Source organism: Hemiscyllium ocellatum, chromosome 25, assembly GCF_020745735.1.
Source record: "Hemiscyllium ocellatum isolate sHemOce1 chromosome 25, sHemOce1.pat.X.cur, whole genome shotgun sequence".
In the NCBI taxonomy this organism is placed as follows: domain Eukaryota; kingdom Metazoa; phylum Chordata; class Chondrichthyes; order Orectolobiformes; family Hemiscylliidae; genus Hemiscyllium; species Hemiscyllium ocellatum.
Window position 1 is genome coordinate 32,813,249 of NC_083425.1, and position 24,254 is coordinate 32,837,502.

Genomic DNA, 24,254 nt, shown 5'->3' on the forward strand with positions numbered 1-24,254 from the left:
TGTAGGTTTGAAGATTTGAAAGGCATGTACATCTGAAATAGCAGCACAATGGCATTCAAAAACAAAAATCATTTGTGTTTTCTTGAAGCAGCTCATTCCATAAAAATATTATGCTTTCACTTATTCAATCAACTATTGAATTCACCCTTAAAAAGTAGGATAAACATCTGCTGGCCATTCTGCCTTTAAGGTCTAGGCTAAAACAAAACCAATTCAGATTTGTTTAAAGAAGGCTGATATTTTTTTCATATGATCCTAACTAGGTTGGTGCTTTTTGCCTTACCAAGTACAGTCCCACATTCCTGTCTCTTGCGTCAAGTTCTGGCAAATGTTGTGGTACTGTAGTTTCAGATGTGAATAAATCAGCCTATACCCCATGGCTGTGCACATACTAAATCAACTTTCTGGCATATGGCCACCAGCACAATATGGCAGGCTCAATCAATGCAGCAGGATCATAATGTGCATAAGATTCTTTGGGTTCTGTCCATTCCAACAAATAAATTTAAGTTAACTTAACTTAAGTCTGTGCTGCCTCTGCACTTAGCTGGTTGCCTTGGTAAAAGAAAGGCTAGAAGTGTGGAATGAGTGGCTGAGAAATTGTAAACTGTATAACATGTAACTCCTTTACACACATTCGAGATTGGGACCCTGGAAAAGCACAGTGGTCAGGCAGCATACAAGCAAGAGAATAGATGTTTCAGGAATGAGGCTTGTGGACTGGATAGATGGGAAAAACGATGGACAGGTCAAGAGGGCAGTGTCACATTGGAGGCTTGGGACTGGGATAAGGTGGGGTCGGGTGAGGTGGTGGTGGTGGTGGTGGGGGGGGGGGGCGGGGGGAGGGCAGAGAAGAGGAAAATGAGAAACTTGGTGAAATATACATGAATCCCATGTGGTTGCAGGGTACCAACACGGAAGATGAGGCATTCTTCCTCCATGTGTCGGGTGGTTAGGGCTTGGCGATGGAGGCGGCCTGCATGCCCTTAGGAGGAATGGGAGGGGGACTTAAAGTGCTCAGCCACGGGGCGGTGAGGTTGGTGGATGTGGGTGTCCCAGAGATGTTCCGCAAGTTGGAGTCCTGTCTCCCCGATGTAGAGGAGACCACATCAGGTACAACAGATACAGTAGATGACATTGGTGGAGATATAGGTATATTTCTGTGGGGTGTGGCAGGATCCTTTAGGATCTTGGATGGTGGGGTGGGTGCAGGTTTTGCATTTCTTGTGGTGGCAGGAGAAGGTGCCAGGAGTGGGGCGCGGTTGGTGGGGTCATGAATCTGACGAATGGAGTCACGGAGGGAATGGTCTCTCTGGAATGTTGATATAGTTGTGAAGGGAAATATATCCCGAGTGGTGGGGTCTGTTTGTAGGTGGCAGAAGATGATGCGATGTATTGGGAGGTTGGTGGGATGGAAGGTGAGGACCAGGGGATTCTGTCCTTGTTGTTATGGGGGGGGGGGTGGGGTTCGAGGGCGGAGATGCAGGTTGTGGAAGAGATGCACTGGAGGGCATTCTCAGCCACGTGGGAGGGGAAATTGCAGTCTTTGAAGGAGGCAGCTATCTGGGATTTTCTATAGTAGAATTGGTCATTCTGGGAAGAGAAGCCCCCTAGCCCACAAGCCTCATTCCTGATGAAGGGCTTCTGCCTGAAAAGTCGATTCTCCTCCTCCACGGATACTGTCTGACTTGCTGTCCATTTCCAGCACCCCAATCTCGATTCTGATCTTCAGCATCTGCAGTCCTCATTTTCTCCTCCATTACACAGTTTGAAATGCAACTTTGATGTTCCTTTCCCCTTCAGAGAGATTACTACCCCTGATTGTTTTAAAACAGTGGTCAATGAAGTCAGGCACTTTATGGGAATATAGAAATTAAGATCAGGAGTAGGTCCTTTGAGGCTGCTCTGCCTTCAATAGGCTCTTGAATGTCAAACTGTTTTCTTCTTTTGTGCTTGCACATGTTGAGTTCATATATTAATGAATTGCCAAATTGAACATTCTTTGTTAAATGAACTAGTGAATAAAAATTCCCGAGAGAAAAAAAGCAAGTTAAGGATATCCAAGCACTAGCATCCATTGCGCATGTCAGAAGAGGCAATGGTTAGATTAAACAGAATTAAATTAACAATGATTTAGTGTGTCCACAATTATGGGGTTGTTCTCCAACAATGTCATTCAGCATTCTTACAAGTTTGGTCACAATGATTCAAGTTGCAATATTCCAACCAGATGAATACTTGCATTTTGGCAAAATGCATTCAGATTTCAGAGCATTATTTTGAACCAAAATCTATTTCCGATGTCCAGGTCTTTAACATTGCACTGCACATGTATGATACTTGGACAACTTTAGAAGCTACAATCTCAATGAATTATACAAATAGCTTCAGGGATAAGAACGCTAGAACATAGAATAATACAGCGCAGAACAGGCCCTTCAGCCCTCAATGTTGCACTGACGTGTGAATTATTCTCAGCTCGTCCCCCTACACTATCCCATCATCATCCATGTGCTTATCCAAGGATTGTTTAAATTTCCCTAATGTGGCTGAGTTAACCACTGACACATAGGGCATTCCACTTCCTTACCACTCTGAGAAAAGAACCTGCTTCTGACATTGGTCTTAAATCTATCAGCCCTCAATTTGTAGTTATGCCCCCTCCTACAAACTGACATCATCATCCTAGGAAAATGACTTTCACTGTCTACCCTATCTAGTCCTCTGATCATCTTGTATGTCTCTATCAAATCCCCTCTTAGCCATCTTCTTTCCAATGAGAACAGACCACAGCCATTCCTCGTAAGACCTTCCCTCCAGACCAGGCAACATCCTAATCAATCTCCTCGGCACTTTTTCCAATACTTTCACATCCTTCCCGAAATATAGTGACCAGAACTGTGCACAACATTCCAAATGCGCCACACTAGCATTTTGTATAGTTATAGCATGATATTATGACTCCAGAACTCAATCCCTCTACCAATGAAACCTAACACACCATATGCCTTCTTAACAGCACTATCAACCTGGGTGGCAACTTTCAGGGATCGATGTACATGGATCCCAAGACCCCTCTGCACATCCACATTACCAAGAATCTTTCCATTTACCCAGTACTCTGCCTTCCTAGTATTCTTCCCAAAGTGCATCATCTCACATTTAGCTGCACTGAACACCATTTGTCACCTCACACCCCAATTCTGCAGTTTATCCAAGTCCCCCTGCAACCTGTAACATTCTTCCAAACTGTCCATTACTCCACCGAATTTAGCGTCATCAGCAAATTTACTAACACATCCACCTATGCCTGTGTCTAAGTCATTTATCAAAATGACAAACAGCAGTGGTCCAAAAACAGATCCTTGTGGCACACCACTAGTAACCAGACTCCAGGCTGAATATTTTCCATCAACCACCACTCACTGCCCGCTTTCAGAAAGCCAGTTTCTAATCCAAACTGCTAAATTCTCCTCAATCCCACACTTCTGCATTTTGTCCAACGGTGGAATCACATCAAAGGCTTTACTGAAGTCTATGTATACCATGTCAACTACCCTACCCTCATCTACATGCTTGGTCACTTTCTCAAAAAACTCAATGAGGTTTGTGAGACATGACCTGCCCTTGATGAAACCATACTGACTATCTGAAATCAAATTGTTGCTTGCTAGATGATTATAGATCCTTTTCAAAACCTTTCCTACAACGGAAGGAAGGCTCACTGGTCTATAATTACCTGGATCATCTGTACTGCCCTTTTTGAACAAGGGCCAACATTTGCAATCCTCCAGTCGTCTGGTACTAAACCTGAAGACAGTTATGAGGATAGTTTGAAGAATTTAAGACTGCAGAGAACAATGCTACAAGAAGATCTAATAGTGGCTTTCAAAGTCATAAGGAAGCTGGCTTGAGTAGATAGAGAAAACTTTAAATAGGAACAATAGGGTATCGAATGAAACTGATATTCAAAAGAAGCAAGAGCAAAGTGAGGAAAAGCCTTTTCACTCAGCAAGCACTTAGAGCATGGGATGTAATACCTGGAAGTGTGATGGAGGCAGAGGCATTAAGGAGAGCATTGGATGATTACTTGGATTAAAATAACACAAAAGGTAGGGGGAAAAGGCAGGAGATTAGCACTAAGTAATGGCACTCATTTGACAAGCTGCAGCAGCACAATAGGCCAAATGATCTCTTTCTGCACGATGATTCTTTGAAGGATATTTTCATATCCCTCATTAATGTTGTGGCTAATAGGTAAACAGACGCTTGTAAGATCAGAAGGTTAAAACCTAAATAATAAAATTATTTAGAGGAACAAAAAAGCGCTTAAAAATGACAATAACAGTTGATGCGAGAAAAGATCACCAGCTGTAAGTTCTCCTTCAAGCTATACACCATTCTCTCTTGGAACAATATTACCGTTTCTTCATTATTACTGGGTGAACATCCTGGAACGATCTCCTAAAGCACTGTTGGTTTACCTACACCACAGGGACTGCAATGGCTCACCACCACTTTCTCAAGGGAAATTGAGGATAGACATCAAGTGCTGGGCCTAGTCAACAATGCCAACATCCAATAAAAACAGTTGTTTGTACAGCACTATTGGGCTACTGCATGGCTTAAAAACTAAAGTGAAAGTGATCTCTTGTTTGCATCGTTACGTCAAAGTGTGCTCAAAACATTGCTGGAAATAGCTAAAATGATATACTTCAGGCTATAGAAAGAAAATTCATTGTGATGTTACAGATGATGTCAATCCAAGTCATTCAAATGTAATCAATTTCCAATCAATTAATTCTATAGAAGCAGGACAATGCTGAAACAAAAGTAAAAATCAAAATTCCAATTTTTAACAAAGCCAAACAGCAATGTGTCTATATGGTCCTTAGAAGGCACTAGAAAGTCTAAATCTCTTGGTAACAAATGTGTAAAACCATATCCCTTGGGGAATAGAATATGATAGGATGCTCATGTCAAAGGTTATCAAAGCAGGTTTCTCCCCACCAAAAAAATTGATGTCCTAAAAGGAATTACTTAAAAACCATCTTAGGGGTCGACTCAGGTAGACATCAGGCAAAGAAATGAGAGCAAGTCACATGCATATCCTTCAAAACTGGAAATGGAGTTTCATATGTTACAATTACAAACAATGTATTATTGTTTATAATAAATGCCGTTAAAAGGTGCACAATGCAACTTTGACACTATTTGAAATCAGAGTTTTTACGAAGTATTCAGAAACTGATTTTTAACTCGATGGAATCAAGTTTTACAGTATAACAGACATGTCAAAAACTTTCAGTTGTGGGCCCAGAGGAGCTGCATTGCTCTAGGGATCCACAGGAAAACTGAGGTCTTTATGTCCCTGGACTCATTTCCTTCCTGTCTCACTTCCTCACAGAAAACCAGCTTAAATCATACTCCCTAGCAATTTGAGATGGCTGACTTGATTGCCTGTTGGCAGATACTCATGCCATTCCAAGGAAGAAGCAGAGAAGCTGTAAAGTAGTGCGGGGTTTGGTTTTAACCCAGACATGAAATTCTGAGCAAAGAAGTCAGTTTTGCACTGATTTCACTTCCCCCCACACACCTTGCCCAAAACTGACTCTGGGGAAAATAACCTTCTGTTTTTGAAATCAGACCAGCTAAGTGGTTCAAAATGTTTTGTGCTCCTCAGAAACTTGGGAAGAATTTAGACCGGTGCCTAAATCGGTGTAGTTAGTGTGCAGAGAGGAAAAAAAGAAAGGTCTACCAATTATTCCTAGTATCCATAAAACAAGTGACAGCTAATTGAATCCTTAGAAAAGTAAAAAAGAGTTAATATTACTGTGCATTTGGTGCTTTTAGCCAGTATATAATCAATACAAGATTCTTTAAAATTGCCATAAATCTGTAGTATTTCCTGCTCTTCAACATAGAAATAGTTCAAATGGTTACAATATTGGTCTTAGTTCGACAATGCTTGAACATTTTTTCCTGTTTTCCTCTCATTGCTTTCAGTAAGTACATAATAGAATTAGATTGTCTGTTTTCTGTAGTGACAGTACACACATTGACCTCATTTGAAGCAGCAATTGTTTTTAAACAATATTACCAATTCACTCCCAAAAAAGAAAGGAAACTAGATTAAATACTGTGAGAAAATTCCACAGGAATCAATGAAGTTCACTAAGCCACAACATCAAATCACATGATAAAGGCTTCATAATATAACTGGCACAGAATCCAGAGAAAGTGAGGTCTGCAGATGCTGGAGATCAGAGCTGAAAGTGTGTTGCTGGAAAAGCGTAGCAGGTCAGGCAGCATCCAAGGAGCAGGAGAATCGACGTTTCGGACATGAGCCCTTCTTCAGGTCCTCATTCCTGAAGAAGGCCTCATGCCCGAAACATCGATTTTCCTGCTCCTTGGATGCTGCCTGACCTGCTGCGCTTTTCTAGCAACACATTTTCAGATAGAATCCAGAGACTACACTTTGCAAATTCTTCATTAGCTGGAAAACACTTGGGAGAAGTCCAATATTTTTCAAAATGACTATACAAATGCAAGTCTTTTTTTGAGTTAATCACATACCAAATTAATGGCAGTGTGGAAGTGGCAAGGTTGAGTGTTGGAACTCCTGGTCTTCATACTTTAGGTTTTGGAATCAAACTTATAGTAAATTGTAAATTTATTGTAAATTTGCAAATGTTAGGTAGGGTAAGGAAATAATACCAGAGGAAGAATTCAGTATTTTTCAAGAAAACATCAATGAATTTGCAGAATAGCCAAATGGTTAGCAATGAGCTTCTTTACAAGTAAATGTGAGGTATTCCATTTTTGATGAGAAATGTATATTATTTATCACGTATTATTTTGGAAATCAGAGATTTTAGTAGGAAGGGGTAAAAGGGATTTGTGAGCTCAGTAGGAATTTAAGATGCTTTTTTCTTGAAATGATTTATGTAGTTGTAACACCATTTAAAAACAATAACTCCAGCATGACAAGTAATTTCTAGAACTGAGCCTTGAAGTATTTGGAATTCTTTTCTCCATAAAGTGGTGAAATTGAATCATTGTTTATTTTAAAGGAAGAGGTAGCTAGATTCTTCATGAACAAGGTCAGTGGAGCAGACAGGTATGGTGGAGTTGAGGCCATAATTAGATGAGCCATCAGCTTGTTGATGGCAGAGCAGGCTCAAGGGGTAGAACAGCTTGTTCCTTATTTGATATTCATACTTGTGCACAAAGTGTACAGAAAACCTGGATTAAACCACAGTAGATTCCTGTGTACAGCTCAGGTTGTGATACCACAATAAAAGGACGTCGGGGTACTTTCTCGAAACAGCAAAAAAATTGCAAGGTATCAAATAAATATCAGAACTACAAGACTATGTTCATCATGGTGAACTGATGAATTTCATTCAAAATGGCTGAAGGGAAATTTAATTAGCACACACAAATACATTGGAACATGATTGTGTACGTTCATAGTCCTATGGAAAAGACAGAGTGAGTGTTTTTCCATGTAAAAGCAAAACTAGAGGTTCTCAATATGATTTTAAAATCAAGGAATCAAATAGCAAGCTCTGAAGAAATTTCTTTGCCTCAAGCGTGTGGACAATATTGAACTCAATTCAATAAAGCGTAGTTACATCTAAAATGCCTGCAGTTGAGATGAACAATAGAGATGCAAATCAGTGAACCTTAGGAGGGAGAATGAAATAGATGAAGCATGTGAGTAGACCACAGGAATGGATTGGAGTGCATAAATGCAGGAATGGACTGGTTGGCCAAAAAGGTCTTTTTCTATCTTGCATATATTTTATGTAATCATATATAAACCTGACAAGCTGCTGATTTTCCATACACTAATATTAATTATCTGGTTACTTACTTGGACTTGTGATGTCAGAGGTTCTTCTCAATTTTCCACTTGCTGTCCTTGTAATTCCTAGAGCAACAATAAAAGAACAATTTTCACAATAGGTTCATATACTCATCCTCGATTTCTTTCCTGTTTATTTACTGAGAGGAAAGGGAGTGGGTTACACAGATCCTCAGAGCTTGAACAATCTGTTCACTTCAATTGCATATACTGTGGTGTCAAAGTGACAACTTTTAATTAAACTTCAAAGTAGGTCTCAATAAGAATCATTATAAATTCTGGTAAATATGTTTGCTGTCTAACTTTATAGCTGAAGATGGCACTGGAAGGGCAGTAGTAAGTGTCTTTATCACCTTATCAAACTTTGAAATATTAAGGTGAATCACCTACTTTAGAAAGGCTAGGATGGATGATTCATAATGATTATCTACTCAATTACATAATAATATCTGTCAAGAAAATGAAAAGGGGAAATATTGAAGAAGAAAGGAAAAACAAAGAATGACAGTTTGTGAAACATAACTGGACAAAAAGGTTACAATATGGACACTCAAATCAGGAGCAAGAATAGGTTATTCAGCCCATTGAGCCTGCTCTGCCATTCAACGTGATCACGGTTGATCATCCAACTCCGTACCCTGCTTCTACTTATCCCAAATTTAAATTTGGCCCCTTTAGCCCCAAGGACTCAATGGTTAGCACTGCTGCTTCACAGCGCCAGGGACCAGGTTTGATTCCAGCCTTGGGTACCTGTCTAAGTTGAGATTGCACGTTCTTCTCACAGTCCAAGGATGTGTAGGTTAGGTGGATTGGCCACGCTAAATTGCTCCATGGTGTCCAAGGATGTGTAGTTTAGGTGGATTAAGGGAATAAGGTCAGGGGCTAGGTCTAGGTGGTATGCTGAGAGGGTCGTGCAGACTCAATTGCTGAATGGCCTCTTTCCAGACTGTAGCGATTCTGAGATTGTAACTCGTTCTTGAAAATATTCAACGTTTTGGCCTTAACTACTTTTCTATGGCAGAGAATTCCACAGGCTCATTACTCCTTGGGTGAAGAAGGTTCTCCTCAGATTCAGTCCTAAATGGCCTATCTCATATTCTGAGGCTGTGACTGGTGCTGGATTCCCAGTTATTGGGAACATCTTTCCTGCATTTACCCCATCTGATCCTGTCAGAAATGTATACGTTTCTGGGAGATCCCTCCTCATTCTTTGAAACTCCACTGCATGTAGTCCTATCCAACCAATCTGCTCTCTCTTCATTTGCCAGTCCTGCCATCTCAAGAATCTATCAAACAATATTATTATTTCTAGCGTCAAGTGATAAATTGAAAAAACGTGAATTAGTTTTTCACTGCAGTGTGCACGAACGGATCTGTTCAGCATTTATAATCACAGCCATGGTAAGCTGATTATGAAGACACACAGTCTTGAAAACCAATATGTGTCAACTGCTACGTGTGGGAACATGGAATTTAACAACTGGAGTATGCAAGAGTCAGATTTGTGGTTAGAAATAGGATTCCGGAATGGAGTGTCACCCCTTTATTTTTACCACGATTAGAAGAGATGCAACATAGTTGTAAACTTCAGAGAAAAGAAAGCCCTGCCTAAAGTATTAGTTATACAGGAGCAAAGAGCAAATCTGAAGACCTTGCAGTGGGAGTGACGTTCTGAACTGAAGTCCAAGATTTTAAAGTAATCTCAGGTTTACTTCTGATGCTGTTCTATAAACCACTCACGCATGAGAAGCTAGATAAATTGTCCAATATATACAGTATAAGGTTCAAGATTCTTAGGACATGGAATACATGTTCTGAGAAAGCTGCACGTATTCAGGATGGAAGGATTTCAATCTTGACAGATTGCTGACATGGTCTTATCCTCCAAATAGGATACCTTTATTCAATGCAACATTGCTTTTGTTATCCCTTGGCCACACGACAGCACGATGGCTCAAAGGGTAGCACTGCTGCCTCACAGCTCCAGTGACCCGGGTTCAATTCCAGCCTCTGGCGACTGTCTGTGCAGAGTTTGCATATTCTCCCAATGTCCGCGTGGGTTTTCCCTGGGTGCTCCCGTTTCCTCCCACAATCCAAAAACACACTGGTGAGGTGAATTGGCCGTGCTAAATTGCTCATTGTGTTCAGGGATTAGTCAGGAGTAAATGCCAAGTCATAAGGTAGGGGAATGGGTCTGGGTAGGTAACCCTTCAGAAGGTCGATGTGGAACTGTTGGGATGAACGGTCTGTTTCCAAACTGTAGAGATTTTATGCAGGTTAGGCATGCCCAATGTGGTGATGAAAAATCCACAGACAATGAGGACAATCAGTTATCTTATACTTGCTAGCATATCGGTGTCTAGCATTAAGATATTAAAATTACTGCAGAACATGCTTCTAGACAAAAATGATCCTTCAAGTGGTCACAGTTAAGATGGAGTATCAGGCCTTTATACCCTCAGGTCATCTAGTTTCAGTAAGCAGCAGTTACACATCTTTCTGGCTCATTGTTTTTTTTGGCTAATGGATAGAGGAATAAAAGGAAGGAATATGGCCATATGACCACTTCCATCTTGAAGAACAAGGGCAACAGATATATAGGGACATCACCTCCTGTAAGCACCCTCCTACACCGCTCACTATCCTGGTCCTGACTTGGAAACATATTACCATTCCTCCACTAGTTCAAAATCATTGCATTCCCTCCTCAGCAACATCATGGGCTGCAGCTGTTCAAGAACTTAAAAATGACACTACACCAGCTTATAGTCCAACAGGTTTATTTGGAAGCACTAGCGTTCGGACCATTGGTCCTAGTGACGACTAGCTACCCGATGAAGGAACGTCACTCCAAAAGATAGTACTTCCAAATAAACCTGTTGGACTATAACCTGGTGTTGTGTCAGCTTTAAAAGTTCTCCACTCCAGTCCAACACCAGCACCCCCTCATCATGGCTGTTCAAGGCAGCAGCTCAGTGCCACCTTTTGAAGAGCAACAAGGGACAGGTAATAAATGCTGGCCTGGTCAGCAATGCTCATTTCCTCGGGTAAAAAGTGAGGTCTGCAGATTTTCAACTCCTTGACCTCCTTCCACCTATCACATCTCCATCGCCCCTCCCCCAAGTCCCTCCTCCCTACCTTTTATCTTAGCCTGCCTGGCACCCTCTCCTCATTCCTGATGAAGGGCTTATGCCCGAAACGTCGAATTTCCTATTCCTTGGATGCTGCCTAACCTGCTGTGCTTTAACCAGCAACACATTTTCAACAATGCTCATTTCCTATCAGTGAACAAACAAAATTAATTTATTTCATTTTTGGATGGAAGAGAGCAGAAGTTTATATCTGTAAAAAAGAAAGTACAGTGACCATTGCAGAATGCAATTTGAAATGAAAGAAAGTTAAGAATTAACTTTTAACTATGACCACTTCCTGTTAAGAAAGCTAATGAACAGATATTTGATGTCTGAAGCTACAATGTAAATGCAATCACTCTGCCAAAGCCTGCAGTCAAATACAGATCTGCTGAACAACTTGAAAAGTTTTAGCTTCTTCTACCCTTCCCAGCTGGTATGCTGTTTCATCATTAATACAGTGATCCCCAGTCTGCAAATATAAAACTTCTATTTGGTTAAAAACAGACATACAGAGAGAGGGAGAGAGACAGATACATACACTCAGAGACACACAGACAAAGAGAGAGAGAGAGAGAGAGAGAGAGACACAGAGAGAGACACAGAGAGAGAGACACAGAGAGAGAGACACAGAGAGAGAGACACAGAGAGAGAGACAGAGAGAGAGAGAGACACACACAGAGACAGAGACAGAGAGAGGGAGAGGGAGAGACAGAGAGAGACAGAGAGAGAGGGGGAGACAGAGACAGAGAGAGGGAGAGACAGAGAGAGAGGGGGAAGAGACAAAAAAGACAGGAGCATTGGTAAGGTCATGCATGGCTAGCAAAGAAGATTTGCTCGACAGGATTGGCAGGCCAGTTGGAAAAATATGTTTCATTTTTAAAAACTCTTAGTCAAGTCCATGTGGATTAAAAAGTATTTAATTTGCCACTGAATGGAGACCGCAGAATTCAAAGGGAATATATTTTAACCAAAACCAAGATTGTTCTTCTAATAAATCTCTTGTGTTTCAAAAACGTGGCAGCACTGTCAGTGAGTCACCAGGAGTGACTCAACTTCAGCTGGGCTCACTCTCTTAAAAAAAAACTTCAATGGAATAGAACAAAGGGACATCATTTATAAGAATCTTTTCCATTTGCTTTGTTAAAATTTAATTATAGGCCCTTCCAACTAATTCCTTTCTTCCAAATTATCAATCATTCATGGGTTACGGGCATCGCTGGCTGGCCAGCATTTGCTGTCCATCTCTAGTTGCCCTTGAGAAGGTGGTGATGAGCTGCCTTCTTGAACTGCTGTAGTCCCTGTGCTGTGGGTTGACTCACACTTGCCTTAGGGAGGGAACTTCAGGACTTTAATCCAGTGACAGTGAGGGAACAGCAATATACTTCCAAGACAGTATGTTACGTGGCGTGGAGAGGAATTTATAAATGGTGGTGTTCCCATATATATCTGCTGTCCTTGTCCTTCCAGATGGAAGTGGTATGGTTTGGAAGGCCTTGTCTAAGGATCTTTGGTGAATTACACAGTACTTTTTTAGGGAGTACACACTGTCGTGACTGAGTGTCAGTGGTGGAGGGAGTGGCTGCTTGTGAAGGTGTGGAATTCAAGCAGGTTGCTTTGTTCTGGATGGTATCAAGCTTAAGTGTTATTGGGGCTGTACCCATCCAGGCAAGTGGGGAATATTCCATCACAAACCTGATTGGTGTCTTGTAGACAGTGGGTAGGCTTTGAGATGTTAGGAGGTGAATTGCTTGCCACATTATTCCTAGCTTCTGACCTGCTCTTGTAATTGCTGTGTAGGTAGTACACCCTGCTGAGTTTCTAGTTAACCCCCAGGATGTTGATAGTGGGAATTTCAGCATTAGTAACACCATTGAATGTCAAGGGCGATGCTTAGATTTTCTCTTATTAAAGGATGGTGATTGCAAAGAATTTTGTGATTTGAATGTTACTTGCCTCTCACTCCTCTCTCCCTTCCCACAACAGCACTGGGTCCCTCTCATCCTCACCTATTTTCCCACTAGCATCCACATCCAAAGGATCTTTAGTTGCCACCACCAGCGGAATATCACAATCAGACACCTATTCCCCTCCTGTATCAGCCTCCTGCAAGGACAGTTCCCTCTGGAACACACTGGTCCACTCCTCCTTCAGGCCACTTTTGGACGATTACATGCAATTCTGGTCTCCTTCCTATCGGAAAAGATGTTGTGAAACTTGAAAGAGTTCAGAATAGATTTAAGAATGTTGCTCGGGTTGGAGAATTTGAGCTATACGGAGAGGTTGAATTGGCTGGGGCTGTTTTCCCGGAGCAACGGAAGGATGATCTTATTGAGGTTTACAAAATCAGGAGGGGCATGGATAGGATAAATAGACAAAGTCTCTTCCCTGGGGTGGGGGAGTACAGAACTAGAGGGCATAGGTTTATGGCGAGAGGGGAAAGATATAAAAAGAGACCTAAGGGACAACTTTTTCATGCAGAGGGTGGTGCGTACATGGAATGAGCTGCCAAAGGAAGTGGTGGAGGCTGGTACAATTGCAACATTTAAAAAGCGTGTGAATGGGTATATGAATAGGAAAGGGTTTGGAGGGATATGGGCCGGGTGCTGGCATGTGGGACTAGATTGGATTGGGATATCTAGTCGGCATGGACAAGTGGACCAAAGGGTCTGTTTCTGTGCTGTATACCTCTACAACTCGAAAATAACCGCAAAGCCTCAAGGCACCTTCCCCTACCATCACAGAAGGTATAATACGCGCCCATTTTCTTCCTCCCTCAGTATCTAAGGCCCCAAACATGCCTTCCAGGTGAAACAATGCTTTGCCTGCACTTGCCACAATCTAGTCGCTGCTCACAATGTGGTCTCCTCTACATCGGGGAAAATAAAGCATAGACTGGGTGACCGCTTCACAGAATACTTATGTTCTATCTGCAAAAAAGACCGCAAGCTTCCAGTTTAATACCATCATGTCCCTTGGCCAATATCTTGGTCTCAGGCTGGTTGCAGTGTTCCAGCAAAGCTCAGTGCAAGCTGGAAGAACAGCATCTCATTTTCCACATGGGAACTCTACAACCTTCCAAACTCTATATCGAGTTCAGCAACTTTAGGGCTCGAGACACCTTCTCCCACATCCTTACCCAAATCCCCAAGACACCAGGCCTTGTTATCACATGGCCCTGCTATTACACACATTCCATTGTTAGTGATTTATAGTTTCCATTAGTAGCTATTCATTCTCCTAGGCTGTCCAACTGTCCCTTTCCCTCTTTGGGCTCTACCTCCACCTATTGTTTACACATTTACCTCCTCCCCATCTCTATCTTTTGCATTTAAAAAAAACATTCCTAGCTACCATCAGTCACTGTATCTGAAACATCAACTCTGATTTCTCTTCACAAATGATGCCAGACTTGCCGAGTCTCTTCAACAATTTGTGTTTTGGTTTCTGATTTCCAGCATTCACAGTTCCTTTGGTTTTTAAAGCACAAATTTGTGTACTTTCCCTCTGCTGCTACATTTGGCAGCTCGGACCAGGCACAATGGAACTGCACTCATGGTCCTTGAGCTTTTTAACTAGTATGAAGATCATATTCAATTCAATTATTAGTACAACTGAAAATGTGGGCAAGAGGAAAGAAATTAAAAAGTAAATGTCTTGGAGTAAGATACAGATTGCTCAATTGAAGAATTACCTTTTATATAAATATTAGAGTTAAACCTTCAACACTTTCAAAACAATTAGAAGATGCTGCTCCACTGATTCAACATTTTACTTTCAATAATAAGGATAGGGGCTGGGAACTGATGAAGGCTGACATTTTATGTACCATTCCCTACCTCAGGGAATGAGCTGGCTGCTGTGGGAAGGGAAGGAAAATGGGGAAGAAGATGTATAAAGTCAGGTGGCATGGCAGTGAAGCTACAGCTGTTATCTGCAGAGAGAGTGTAGCTATTAGTCAGCCTGTCTAATCTTAGATCAGTTGAGGACCTAAACTAATCAATTAATATAGTCAATGGTATTTTACCCATGGCAAAGTGGTACTTATACATCCCTGCGTTTGGCAGGTAAACCAAATGGGCTTGGGAGGGTATGGGTTCCTTCCTGTTTCAGTGCCCCGTGCCCAATGGAGAGGTTTATAAATGCTGAACATTGCACCCACTGGTATCCCCCGACCCTATTTGTGAATGCTTATACATCTCATATTGGAGTTTGCCTGATTGAACCCAGTGAAACCACCCAACAACCTGCTGTGCAGCCTCCAAACTGCTCCTTATCAGAGACTGGCTACACCTCCAGCATCGCCCACAGCTGACTATTCTGCTGGTATTAGCAACTCTTGGAAGCAGGACGTTCACTCAGGTTGGGGTGGAAGATCTGATTTCATGAATAGCAGCATCAGAGAAGAGGGACGTAGTGGTGAAAGGCAGCAAGGACCCATAAATGACATTGAAATCTTTGGTAGATGTCAATCCTTATCATTTCAAGTTTATGATATCCTCCATCAGAATTGAGATCCATGAACTGTTTGATAACCAAAATTTGTTTATTTATGTAATAACATTTCATATTGAAAAGTGATGAGCCGCATAATTTTAATCATGAACCGTTGACCTAAACAACTGCCAAGAGGCAAAATGCAAGCACACTCTTACAAAGAAAATTAATCGGAGTGTGTACCGGATCTCCTATTATTACAAATTTTATTTATGCTGTATCGCTGGAGTTTCCATTAGATAATTACCCAATTTCTCAGGAGGTTTTCACTGAAGTAAAGATAAAAGAAAAGGAGAAACTCCATGAAATTTCGAGGCTTCAACCTATTTAATGTGAAGGAAAAGCAAAGCATTGATATTTAGTAATTATAGTTGCTAAACATTTAGTTCTTATCACTGTTTTTTTTTTACTTTTTCAGGAGACTTTAACATTATTGATCAATGAGCAATTTGCACATAGTACATTGAAACTGGCAAGTCTCCTAAGGAACAAATCTGCATCAACACATACACTAAAACAGATGTGTGAATTGATTTAGTGTATAGCTTTCTCCTAAGATTTACATACATTGAATGTAACTATCAATTCCAAAGTCCATGTTCATGTTGAACTAAACTATTTAACTATTTCACCAAGAAATAGATTTTAACTAAATGGTTCTGTGCAGTAAACATCCTTTAGGGAACTATAGGATGATTCAGTCGGCATGCCTCATGTTCTCCAGTGAGTAATACACCATGACTGCAAGCTAATTGTTACACCTCGATATGTTCATTCGTGCAGTAAATTCAAGGGCATAGATTAAAATCATACGAGACTTTACATCTTTGTAAATTGCCTTGTCTTTACTATAAGATACGAAACATATAATGGGAGAAGGTCAGATGTCAAATGGTAAATGTCATTAAAATTAAAGTATGCTATTACAAAAAGAATTTTGATTCACTCAAACATATTATGACCATGAGTTATATTACAGAAAGCATTGTATCAAATTTTTGACTGTTTGCCCTTTGCTTTGTTGGAGAAGTAGTACTGTTGCATCGACATGTGCCAATAAAGCAACACTCCATAACCCTGATGGGCTTCCACAAATACAAGTTTGTGACATAATTTTAGCATTAACTTGGTATTGAACTTGCAAATTTTCTGATGACATATTTGGGGTTGAGTGTCTTTTTAACTTGCAGTACTGTAGAATGTTTTAGCAGTTTTTTGTTGCAGGCATTAGTTAGCTTGTCTGAAATGGAAGCTCATGGGAGAGGTCATGCCCTTCAAGTCAAGCACAACCTTGTGTATTATGTGTTTAAACATTTGGCTGACCGGCATTCCCTTTTTTGAAAGTCGTACGGTGCAGTATCTGTCCTGAGGCATTAGAAGCTAGACATTTTCAGATTGAAAAGCTTGTTTGTCAACTCCTGACGAAAGCTACTTTAAGCTGGATAGCTGATGAAATAGGTAAGAAAAGAAAAAGGTCCATGGGAAGGTTTAATTTTATGGAAATAAACGTTTGTAACTCCAGAGACCATCAATCAATAAATTCATGCTAAATTTTAACTCTGTACATCTATTTGGCACTGAAGAGCCTGTAATAAATTTTGTGTTGCATTGACCTGAACAAGTACAAAAGACTCTGTGCAACTTAAGGATGCAACCACTGGCTGAGGTTATATGAATCGGGATCTGCCTTCCAGTTACAGACACTTCCTGAACCTTATGATTGGGGTTCATCAATAACAATAGCCAAACTTGGAAGTCACAGCATACAGTTTATGATTTTTTTTAAAAATGTGTCTGCAATATAGAAATATATAGATAATTCAGAGTTGTAAAATACACTTATACTCTGCCATTTCCCTTCACACAATTGCTATGCCTGTCCTTGGATTTATTTTCAACCTCATGGTTTCAGTACAAGATCTTGGGCCAATGCTACCACAGGAATTTCCATCCTGCCGTTTAACACATGAATTCTGTTTGTCCAAGCAATGATACCAAAGCTTATTTCTTTATGCTATTTTGAAATATTTACCGTTCTTGAATTTGTGCCCCATTGTACCAGCCATTCAGTAATGTACTGAGATAACAGATATAACTTAAATGGGATTTACTCACAGCCACCTCCTGACTTGTCATAGTGCCCAGTTAACATAGCACAGGCCCAGAGAATTGGAAAATGTGACTAACCTTGTAAAGAAAAAAAACTGTTGTAGTTGGCACATTAGCATTTACAAACAATTGTAAAACAATTTTGAAGTATGAAAAATAAGATGGATTCAGTGAAATTGAAGGGTATGCTCTTCTTACAACCAATTTGGGGAGGGGAAGGGAGGGTAAGAATTGGCTTCCTGAGGGAGGGTCACTGGACCCAAAACGTTAGCGGATTTCCCTTCACAGATGCTTCCAGACCTGCTGAGCTTTTCTAGCAACTTCTGTTTTTGTTTAAGAACTGACCTCCCTCCTAATCCTGTCTTGGTCAGTCACAAATTTTTTTTCTTTTTAGGCACAGATACTGAAAAAAAATTGAAGGAACCAATTAAACGGACTTTTAAAGTAGAAGGAGAAAGAATCTTATACATTATTCTAGTGGGGAAAAAAAAATGAAGATGCAACATTTAACACTTTCAGAATTAATAAATTTTAGAAAAACAAAGATTGGCATAGACAGGGAAAATAAAGTTTAAGCAGTGTAAAAGTTCTTCCACATGTTGAGGTGTCATCATCTGAGATTGCAATTGTTTTATTGTAGATTGGTATCCTCTGCAATGTGGAAGCTTGTAGATTTGCTTTCTCAGTGGGTATTGTTTTCTGAGGTGATGAGTAAAACAAAAACAGGGAGAGAGAAAATGTTCTAGTCCTTGCTTATAAATCCATTTCTTCTCTCTGACTGTTCAAAAATGGCTGTTGAAATACAGCTCATGGTGAATTCCTGAGTCTAGGTTAGTTGCCTTTCCAAGCTGGCTAGCTGACAGATGAATCTTTTACCACTCAGTGTGAAGGTATCACACAAATGTGAACTTAAGCAGGAGATGCAGATTTCTGAACATGGACTCAGTTGTCCGGCTTAAATTAGATGAGTACTTGCATTTTTTGGCAAAAAAAACCTTTATTCACAGTAGGTTTCCACCAAGGCTAATATTGACTTTTTTCATACAATATTCCAATGTTTAGTATATTATGTAACCGTCTCTCTCCGCTGCCTCTGCTATGGACAGGATGATCTTCAGAAGTCAGTATGATCTTGATGAGCCAACTGACCTGCTTCCACTGTAGAGAATCTATGATTCCATATTTTCTCCACAAGCTCAATGTATCAAATGATCTATTATTTGTGCAAACAATTATACAGGACCTTGTGATGATTAAAAAACACGTGTCAATACTTTTTAAGATGCCATTTGTAGGGTAGGTGGTAGCTATTATATTATAATGCATTTTGAATAAGCAGTTCAAACTCTAAATATGACTCGTCCTAAATATTTGGTTTCAAAGACATACTCAACTTGGTATGGATGAGGAAAGTGGGAGCATTTATATTCTGTCTTCTGACACTGTTGGCTGTCAATCCTTGACTTAGTGGTGGCTTCTGATTAACAAAGATTAATAGGTTAATCTTCTAATGCAGAGACCTGAATCCATAACCTTGGTCAACACTCCAGTGTATTATACCAAGAAACTGGGGAGTGTAAAAGGCCTCATGGCACTGTTTTAAAAGAGCAAGCATTATAAATATTCTCAGGGTCCTATATATTTCTTCACCAACATTTCTAAAAGAGAGATTGTAACCATTATGAAAAATATGGAATGAACTTTAAAGAGCTATGGGACACCTTGAGGTTGTGCCAAGTGCTTTGTAAATCAAAATTCTTTGTTTTAGCTGGGTATTGGAAGTTATAAAGAAGCAACCACATTTGGATTGCAACAAGCATTAAAAATGTCCAAAACACAAGAAAACTTCATTTCAAAGAAGTTGGGAAAAGCAGCAAATTGGTAAAAATCTCGTTCAAATACCTCTGAAAATTCCACATTTTTAATATTTATTCAAAAGTGCTCTTGTATATAGCTTCATGCATTCAAAATGTTTTTCTTGATTTAGTTGGAAATATGGGGTCTGGCTGGGTGCTTATAAAATCATTCAAGCTCATAAGAAAAACTTAACAGTTTCTGCTGTTTCCAACAGTAGGTTTTAGTAATGAACGCAGTTTATTTTATCAGCTTAGACTCATGTTAGAAATATTGCCACGGAGGCTTTTTTGGCTTTGAGGAAGAATAGCTGTATTATCTTAACTCTTCTGGATACACGAGCTGTCCTCTTGCAATGAATGTTCTGGACTAGGTAAATTGTGGAACTTTAAAATAAAACCATTGGCTCACTTTCCTAACAAATGAGAAGTCTACAGAGATGGGTTCAACAACATTCACCAGTTTCATCAGTTCTATGCACACATTATTCAAGCATGCAAGGATGTTCTTGGATGTTTGATTTTTTAATCTAAAGAATGGTTTCAACTGTCAAGAAAATTTTGTCCTGCATATAGTACAGTATAATCAAGGCCCTAGCTCCATGACTTAGTTTAAAAACCTTTGTTTTAAAAAGGAGTCTAGTGTTGAGAAACTATTATTAAACCATTTTCAAACAGTGGTGTGATTAACAGTGAAATGGAGCATGAGGCACTATTTTGCTGGTCTGCTATTCTGTTCTTCTTCTCTCTTCCCTCCATTGTCTCTTTGAAATGGTGATAGAAAACTGGGCCTGAGACAATTTTTGTTTGTTGGTTCAGGAGACTTTCAGGAGTGGGAGGTGCATGGTGGCGGTAAGTGAAACAAAGGTTTACATATTGCAGATAAACAACTATCTGTGGCCCATCCTGGGGTTCAATGAGCACATTTGTCTTGCAGGATGGGATCATTTGCAATTTTATTGTATTAAGGTTTTTTTCCTTCTTGGAGACACTGTCCCTGTGGCAATGTATATGAAGGATTGATTGGCCTGCTGACTTTTAGCTTTCAAGCTTCGAAAGAGTTATGGCCAAGTCTAGTCATATAATTAAAGTAGCCATCTTTGTTGCTTAATGGTGTTTTTAGAAACATTCACTAAATGTAGATATGTATTGAAATTATTTTATTTAATCTGTGATATTACTGTACATTTAACAAAAGAAAACAATAATAATGCAATACCCAATACTGTGGCTCATTTGCCGTAAATAACCAAAAGCAAAAAGAGAGAATTACTCTACCTGTACCACAGCCAAATATCTTTTTTTTGAAGGAAAAGTGAAGAGAAAAGTAGAGAGAAAGTGGTTTTTGTGCCTGTTTTCTAGCACAGATGCTACAACAAATACATCAAATGACAATATCCTCCAAAAACATGTGTATCAGCTGTTTGGAAATACCTGATCCCAGGTAGACACATACAGAGTCAGCAGACATTCTGCCATCCTCACAGTCATGCTATAAAGTTCCAAGCCAGGAGGTCTATTGGCCTAACCATGTCTTGTGCAGGGGTATTCCAGTCCTAAGTCCCCCAAAGTGGTACTTATGGTTGCTCATTTTTTCCAGAGATTTCAATTCCCTCTCTATTTGGATGTCTGTTTCAAACTGGCAGCATCTCCTAAATGAAATTGTAAATAAGAAGAGAAAAGTAATCTAGAAACTAGGAAAAGAAACAGAATTCAACAGGGCTCAAGGTTTCACAGAAACTATGGAGTCCTATTCTTTACCTGAGGGTGGAAACAACTAGGAGGATACAACAACGGAATGATACTGGACTGAAAGCAAGCTGTGAACAAGCTTGAAGGTGAAAAAAAACAGGAATGGAAAGGTTGAGTACTCAAACTATGTAAGAGAAAATGCCAAGCGAGGGAGTGTGTAAGGAAGGGAACATCTTGTGTGGGTGACAGCTGAGAAACAAACAAAAATGTTCCATTAAAGTCATTTGTCCCACTGGCAACAGGAAAAAAAAACATATTTAAAATGTCAACTTATTTGTGACCCTCTTGGGAGATGGAGTCAGATTTTAATAGTGGGCAGACTGAAAAATAAGTGGAATTATAAGCGCACTAAAAAAAGGTTTTTTTTTACTTTAACATTATGACATGACCACATTTGGACAATGCAAAAACAAATTTATAAATAGACATTTTGGAGACAACGTTGGCCATCATTTAAAGACGTCTTTAAGTTATACACAAACACATTCTGGAATTAAAAAGTCTTAATTTTCAGATCCTGGCCAATCCACATTTAACTTTTGACTGAAAGCTGGATCGGAGACCAGGGAGGTGAATGGATGTAGACATGCAGCAGATATCCAGGCATCACCACCGCAGGGAAGTTGTTAGGCCCAATGAGAGGCTGCCTGGTACAGAGGGAGGCTTATTCCATCAGGAGACAGGTGCCATCAGGTCAGTGTATGCTCAGATAAGTAGTAAGCACCTGGGCTGTTCAGGGGGTTGTCACTCTCTTATACAACAGAAGACCAGGAGGAAGAACAAATACAATTTGGAGACCAACATGAACACAACAAAAAAGGCAGCATTTGGCATAGGGAGAGCACTGTTTGATTTGGAGTTCAGTGGTGTTGAAGCACTACATCCATTGCTGAAGGGCAGAGTCCCCATATATCAGGAATATGGGAGTGAAACAAGAGGACAATGGAGGCCTTAGAGTCAGCATTGGATTTATTGGTGGATTCTGAAGTGACCAAGAGCCAGTGTTGCAAAATGCAGTGACTCTCCAAGTAGATTGTCTCTGGATTCTGTCCTGTCAAAGACTTCGTACACTGCTTGCCACGCCATGCCCTGCCAGCAGCTGCCAAAGACACAGTACATTGTCCTTTCTAACTGCTCAATTCCAAATTGGTTGCAAACTTTCGCATCTCACCATGGCCATACACTACTGTAATACATAGCTCACTGCAGCCCTGGCTGGACACTACTTTCCATTCCAGAGAGATAGAAGTTTGCAGGTACAAAAGACAGTTGGTTTCACATGCACTAACCTCTCCAGATGCAGGACATCGCTGACTGCATCCATGAGGCCAAAAGTACCCAATGAATGGCCAGGAATTTTTTTTATTATTTCAAAAATATACTTTATTCATAAAATAATTTGATGGTCTGTACAGTTGGTCAGGCCATACATATGTAAACATTTTCATACAGCGATCAGAATTTATCATTTTAATACACAGGTCTGTACATTTTTCAATCATATGCCCATATATTTAGCGGAGGCATCAGCAGAGCCCAAATGACCGCATGGGCCCCCTGTTCTTCTTTAGGCAGGCAGACGTTATACAGTAGTCTTTCCCCACCGCGCCTTGGCGGCAGCTGCCCCAAGCTTCAGCGCATCCCTCAACATGTAGTCCCGGACCTTGGAATGTGCCAGTCTGCAACACACAGTCGGGGTCAACTCCTTCAGCTGGAAGATCAACTGGTTTCGGACCACCCAGAGAGCGTCTTTCACTGAGTTGATGATCCTCCAGGTGCAGTTGATGTTCGTCTCAGTGCACGTCCCGGGGAACAGACGGTAGAGCATGGAGTCCCGCGTCACAGCGCTGCTCGGGATGAACCTTGACAAACACCACTGCATTCCTCTCCAGACTTCTTCTGCATAGGCACATTCCAGAAGGTGGTGTGTGCCAGTCTCGTCCCCCCCGCAGCCACTTAGAGGGCAGCGTGCAGTGCGGCTGAGAGTCCGGGCGTGCATAAAGAATCTCATAGGCAGAGCCCTTCTCACCACCAGCCAAGCCATGTCTTGGTGCTTGGAGGAAAGCTCTAGCGATGAGGCATTCTGCCAAATGGCTTAGACAGTCTGCGAAGGGAACCGCTCGATAGGATCCGCCCTCTCCTTTTCCTGAAGGGTCCCAAGGACACTACGTGCTGACCACTTCCTGATGGACTTGTGGTCAAAGGTGTTTTTCTTCATAAACTTCTCCACGAAGGACAGGTGATATGGAAAGGTCCAACTATTCGGAGCGTTCCACGGCAGCGAGGCCAGGCCCATTCTTTGCAACATTGGGGACAGATAGAACCTCAGTACGTAGTGACACTTGGGTGTTTGCGTACTGGGGATCAACGCACAGCTTGATGCAGATACATACAAAGGTGGCCATCAGGGTGAGGGTGGCATTGGGTGTATTTTATCCCCCGTTGCCCAGATCTTTGTACAGCCAGTCCCTTCAGATACGGTCCACCTTTGATCTCCATATAAACTGGAAAATGGCCCGGGTGACTGCAGCGGCACAGGTTCTGGGAATAGGCCAGACCTGTGTCACGTATATTAGCAATGACAGTGCCTCACACCTGATGACCAGGTTTTTTCCCCCGCGATGGAGAGCGACCGTAGCTTTCATCTGCCCAGTTTCTGCCTCACTTTGCTGATACGCTCCTCCCGAGACTTGGCGGATGTCGCAGCTCCCCCGAACCAAATACCCAGCACCTTCAGGTGGTTGGTCCTGACGGTGAAGGGGATCGAGGATTGGTTGGCCCAGTTCCCGAAGAGCATGGCCTCGCTCTTACCACGGCCCTGGAGACACGTTCGAACTGGTCACATATGCACATGAGTCTGCGCATGGACAGTGGATCCGAGCAGAAAACAGCGACGTCATCCATGCACAGGGTGGCCTTAACCTGCAGGCCCCCGCTACCAGGAATAGTCACCCGTCAGGCTCGCATCCTTCCTGATGGACTTGGCAAATGGCTCTATGCAGCACACAAACAAGGCGGGAGAGAGAGAGGGCAGCCTTGCCT

General features: G+C 41.1%; 1 protein-coding gene across 2 annotated transcripts in view; it reads right to left on the reverse strand.

The window, feature by feature from the left end:
- The window catches only part of LOC132827623 (septin-9-like), a 289,777-nt gene that overhangs the window by 242,118 nt on the left and 23,405 nt on the right, over window positions 1-24,254 (reverse strand). For both annotated transcript variants that reach the window (XM_060844189.1, XM_060844191.1), the window contains exon 2: window positions 7,880-7,936. In XM_060844189.1, the coding sequence (XP_060700172.1) occupies window positions 7,880-7,936 (57 nt within the window). The remainder of the gene's footprint in view (window positions 1-7,879; window positions 7,937-24,254) is intronic.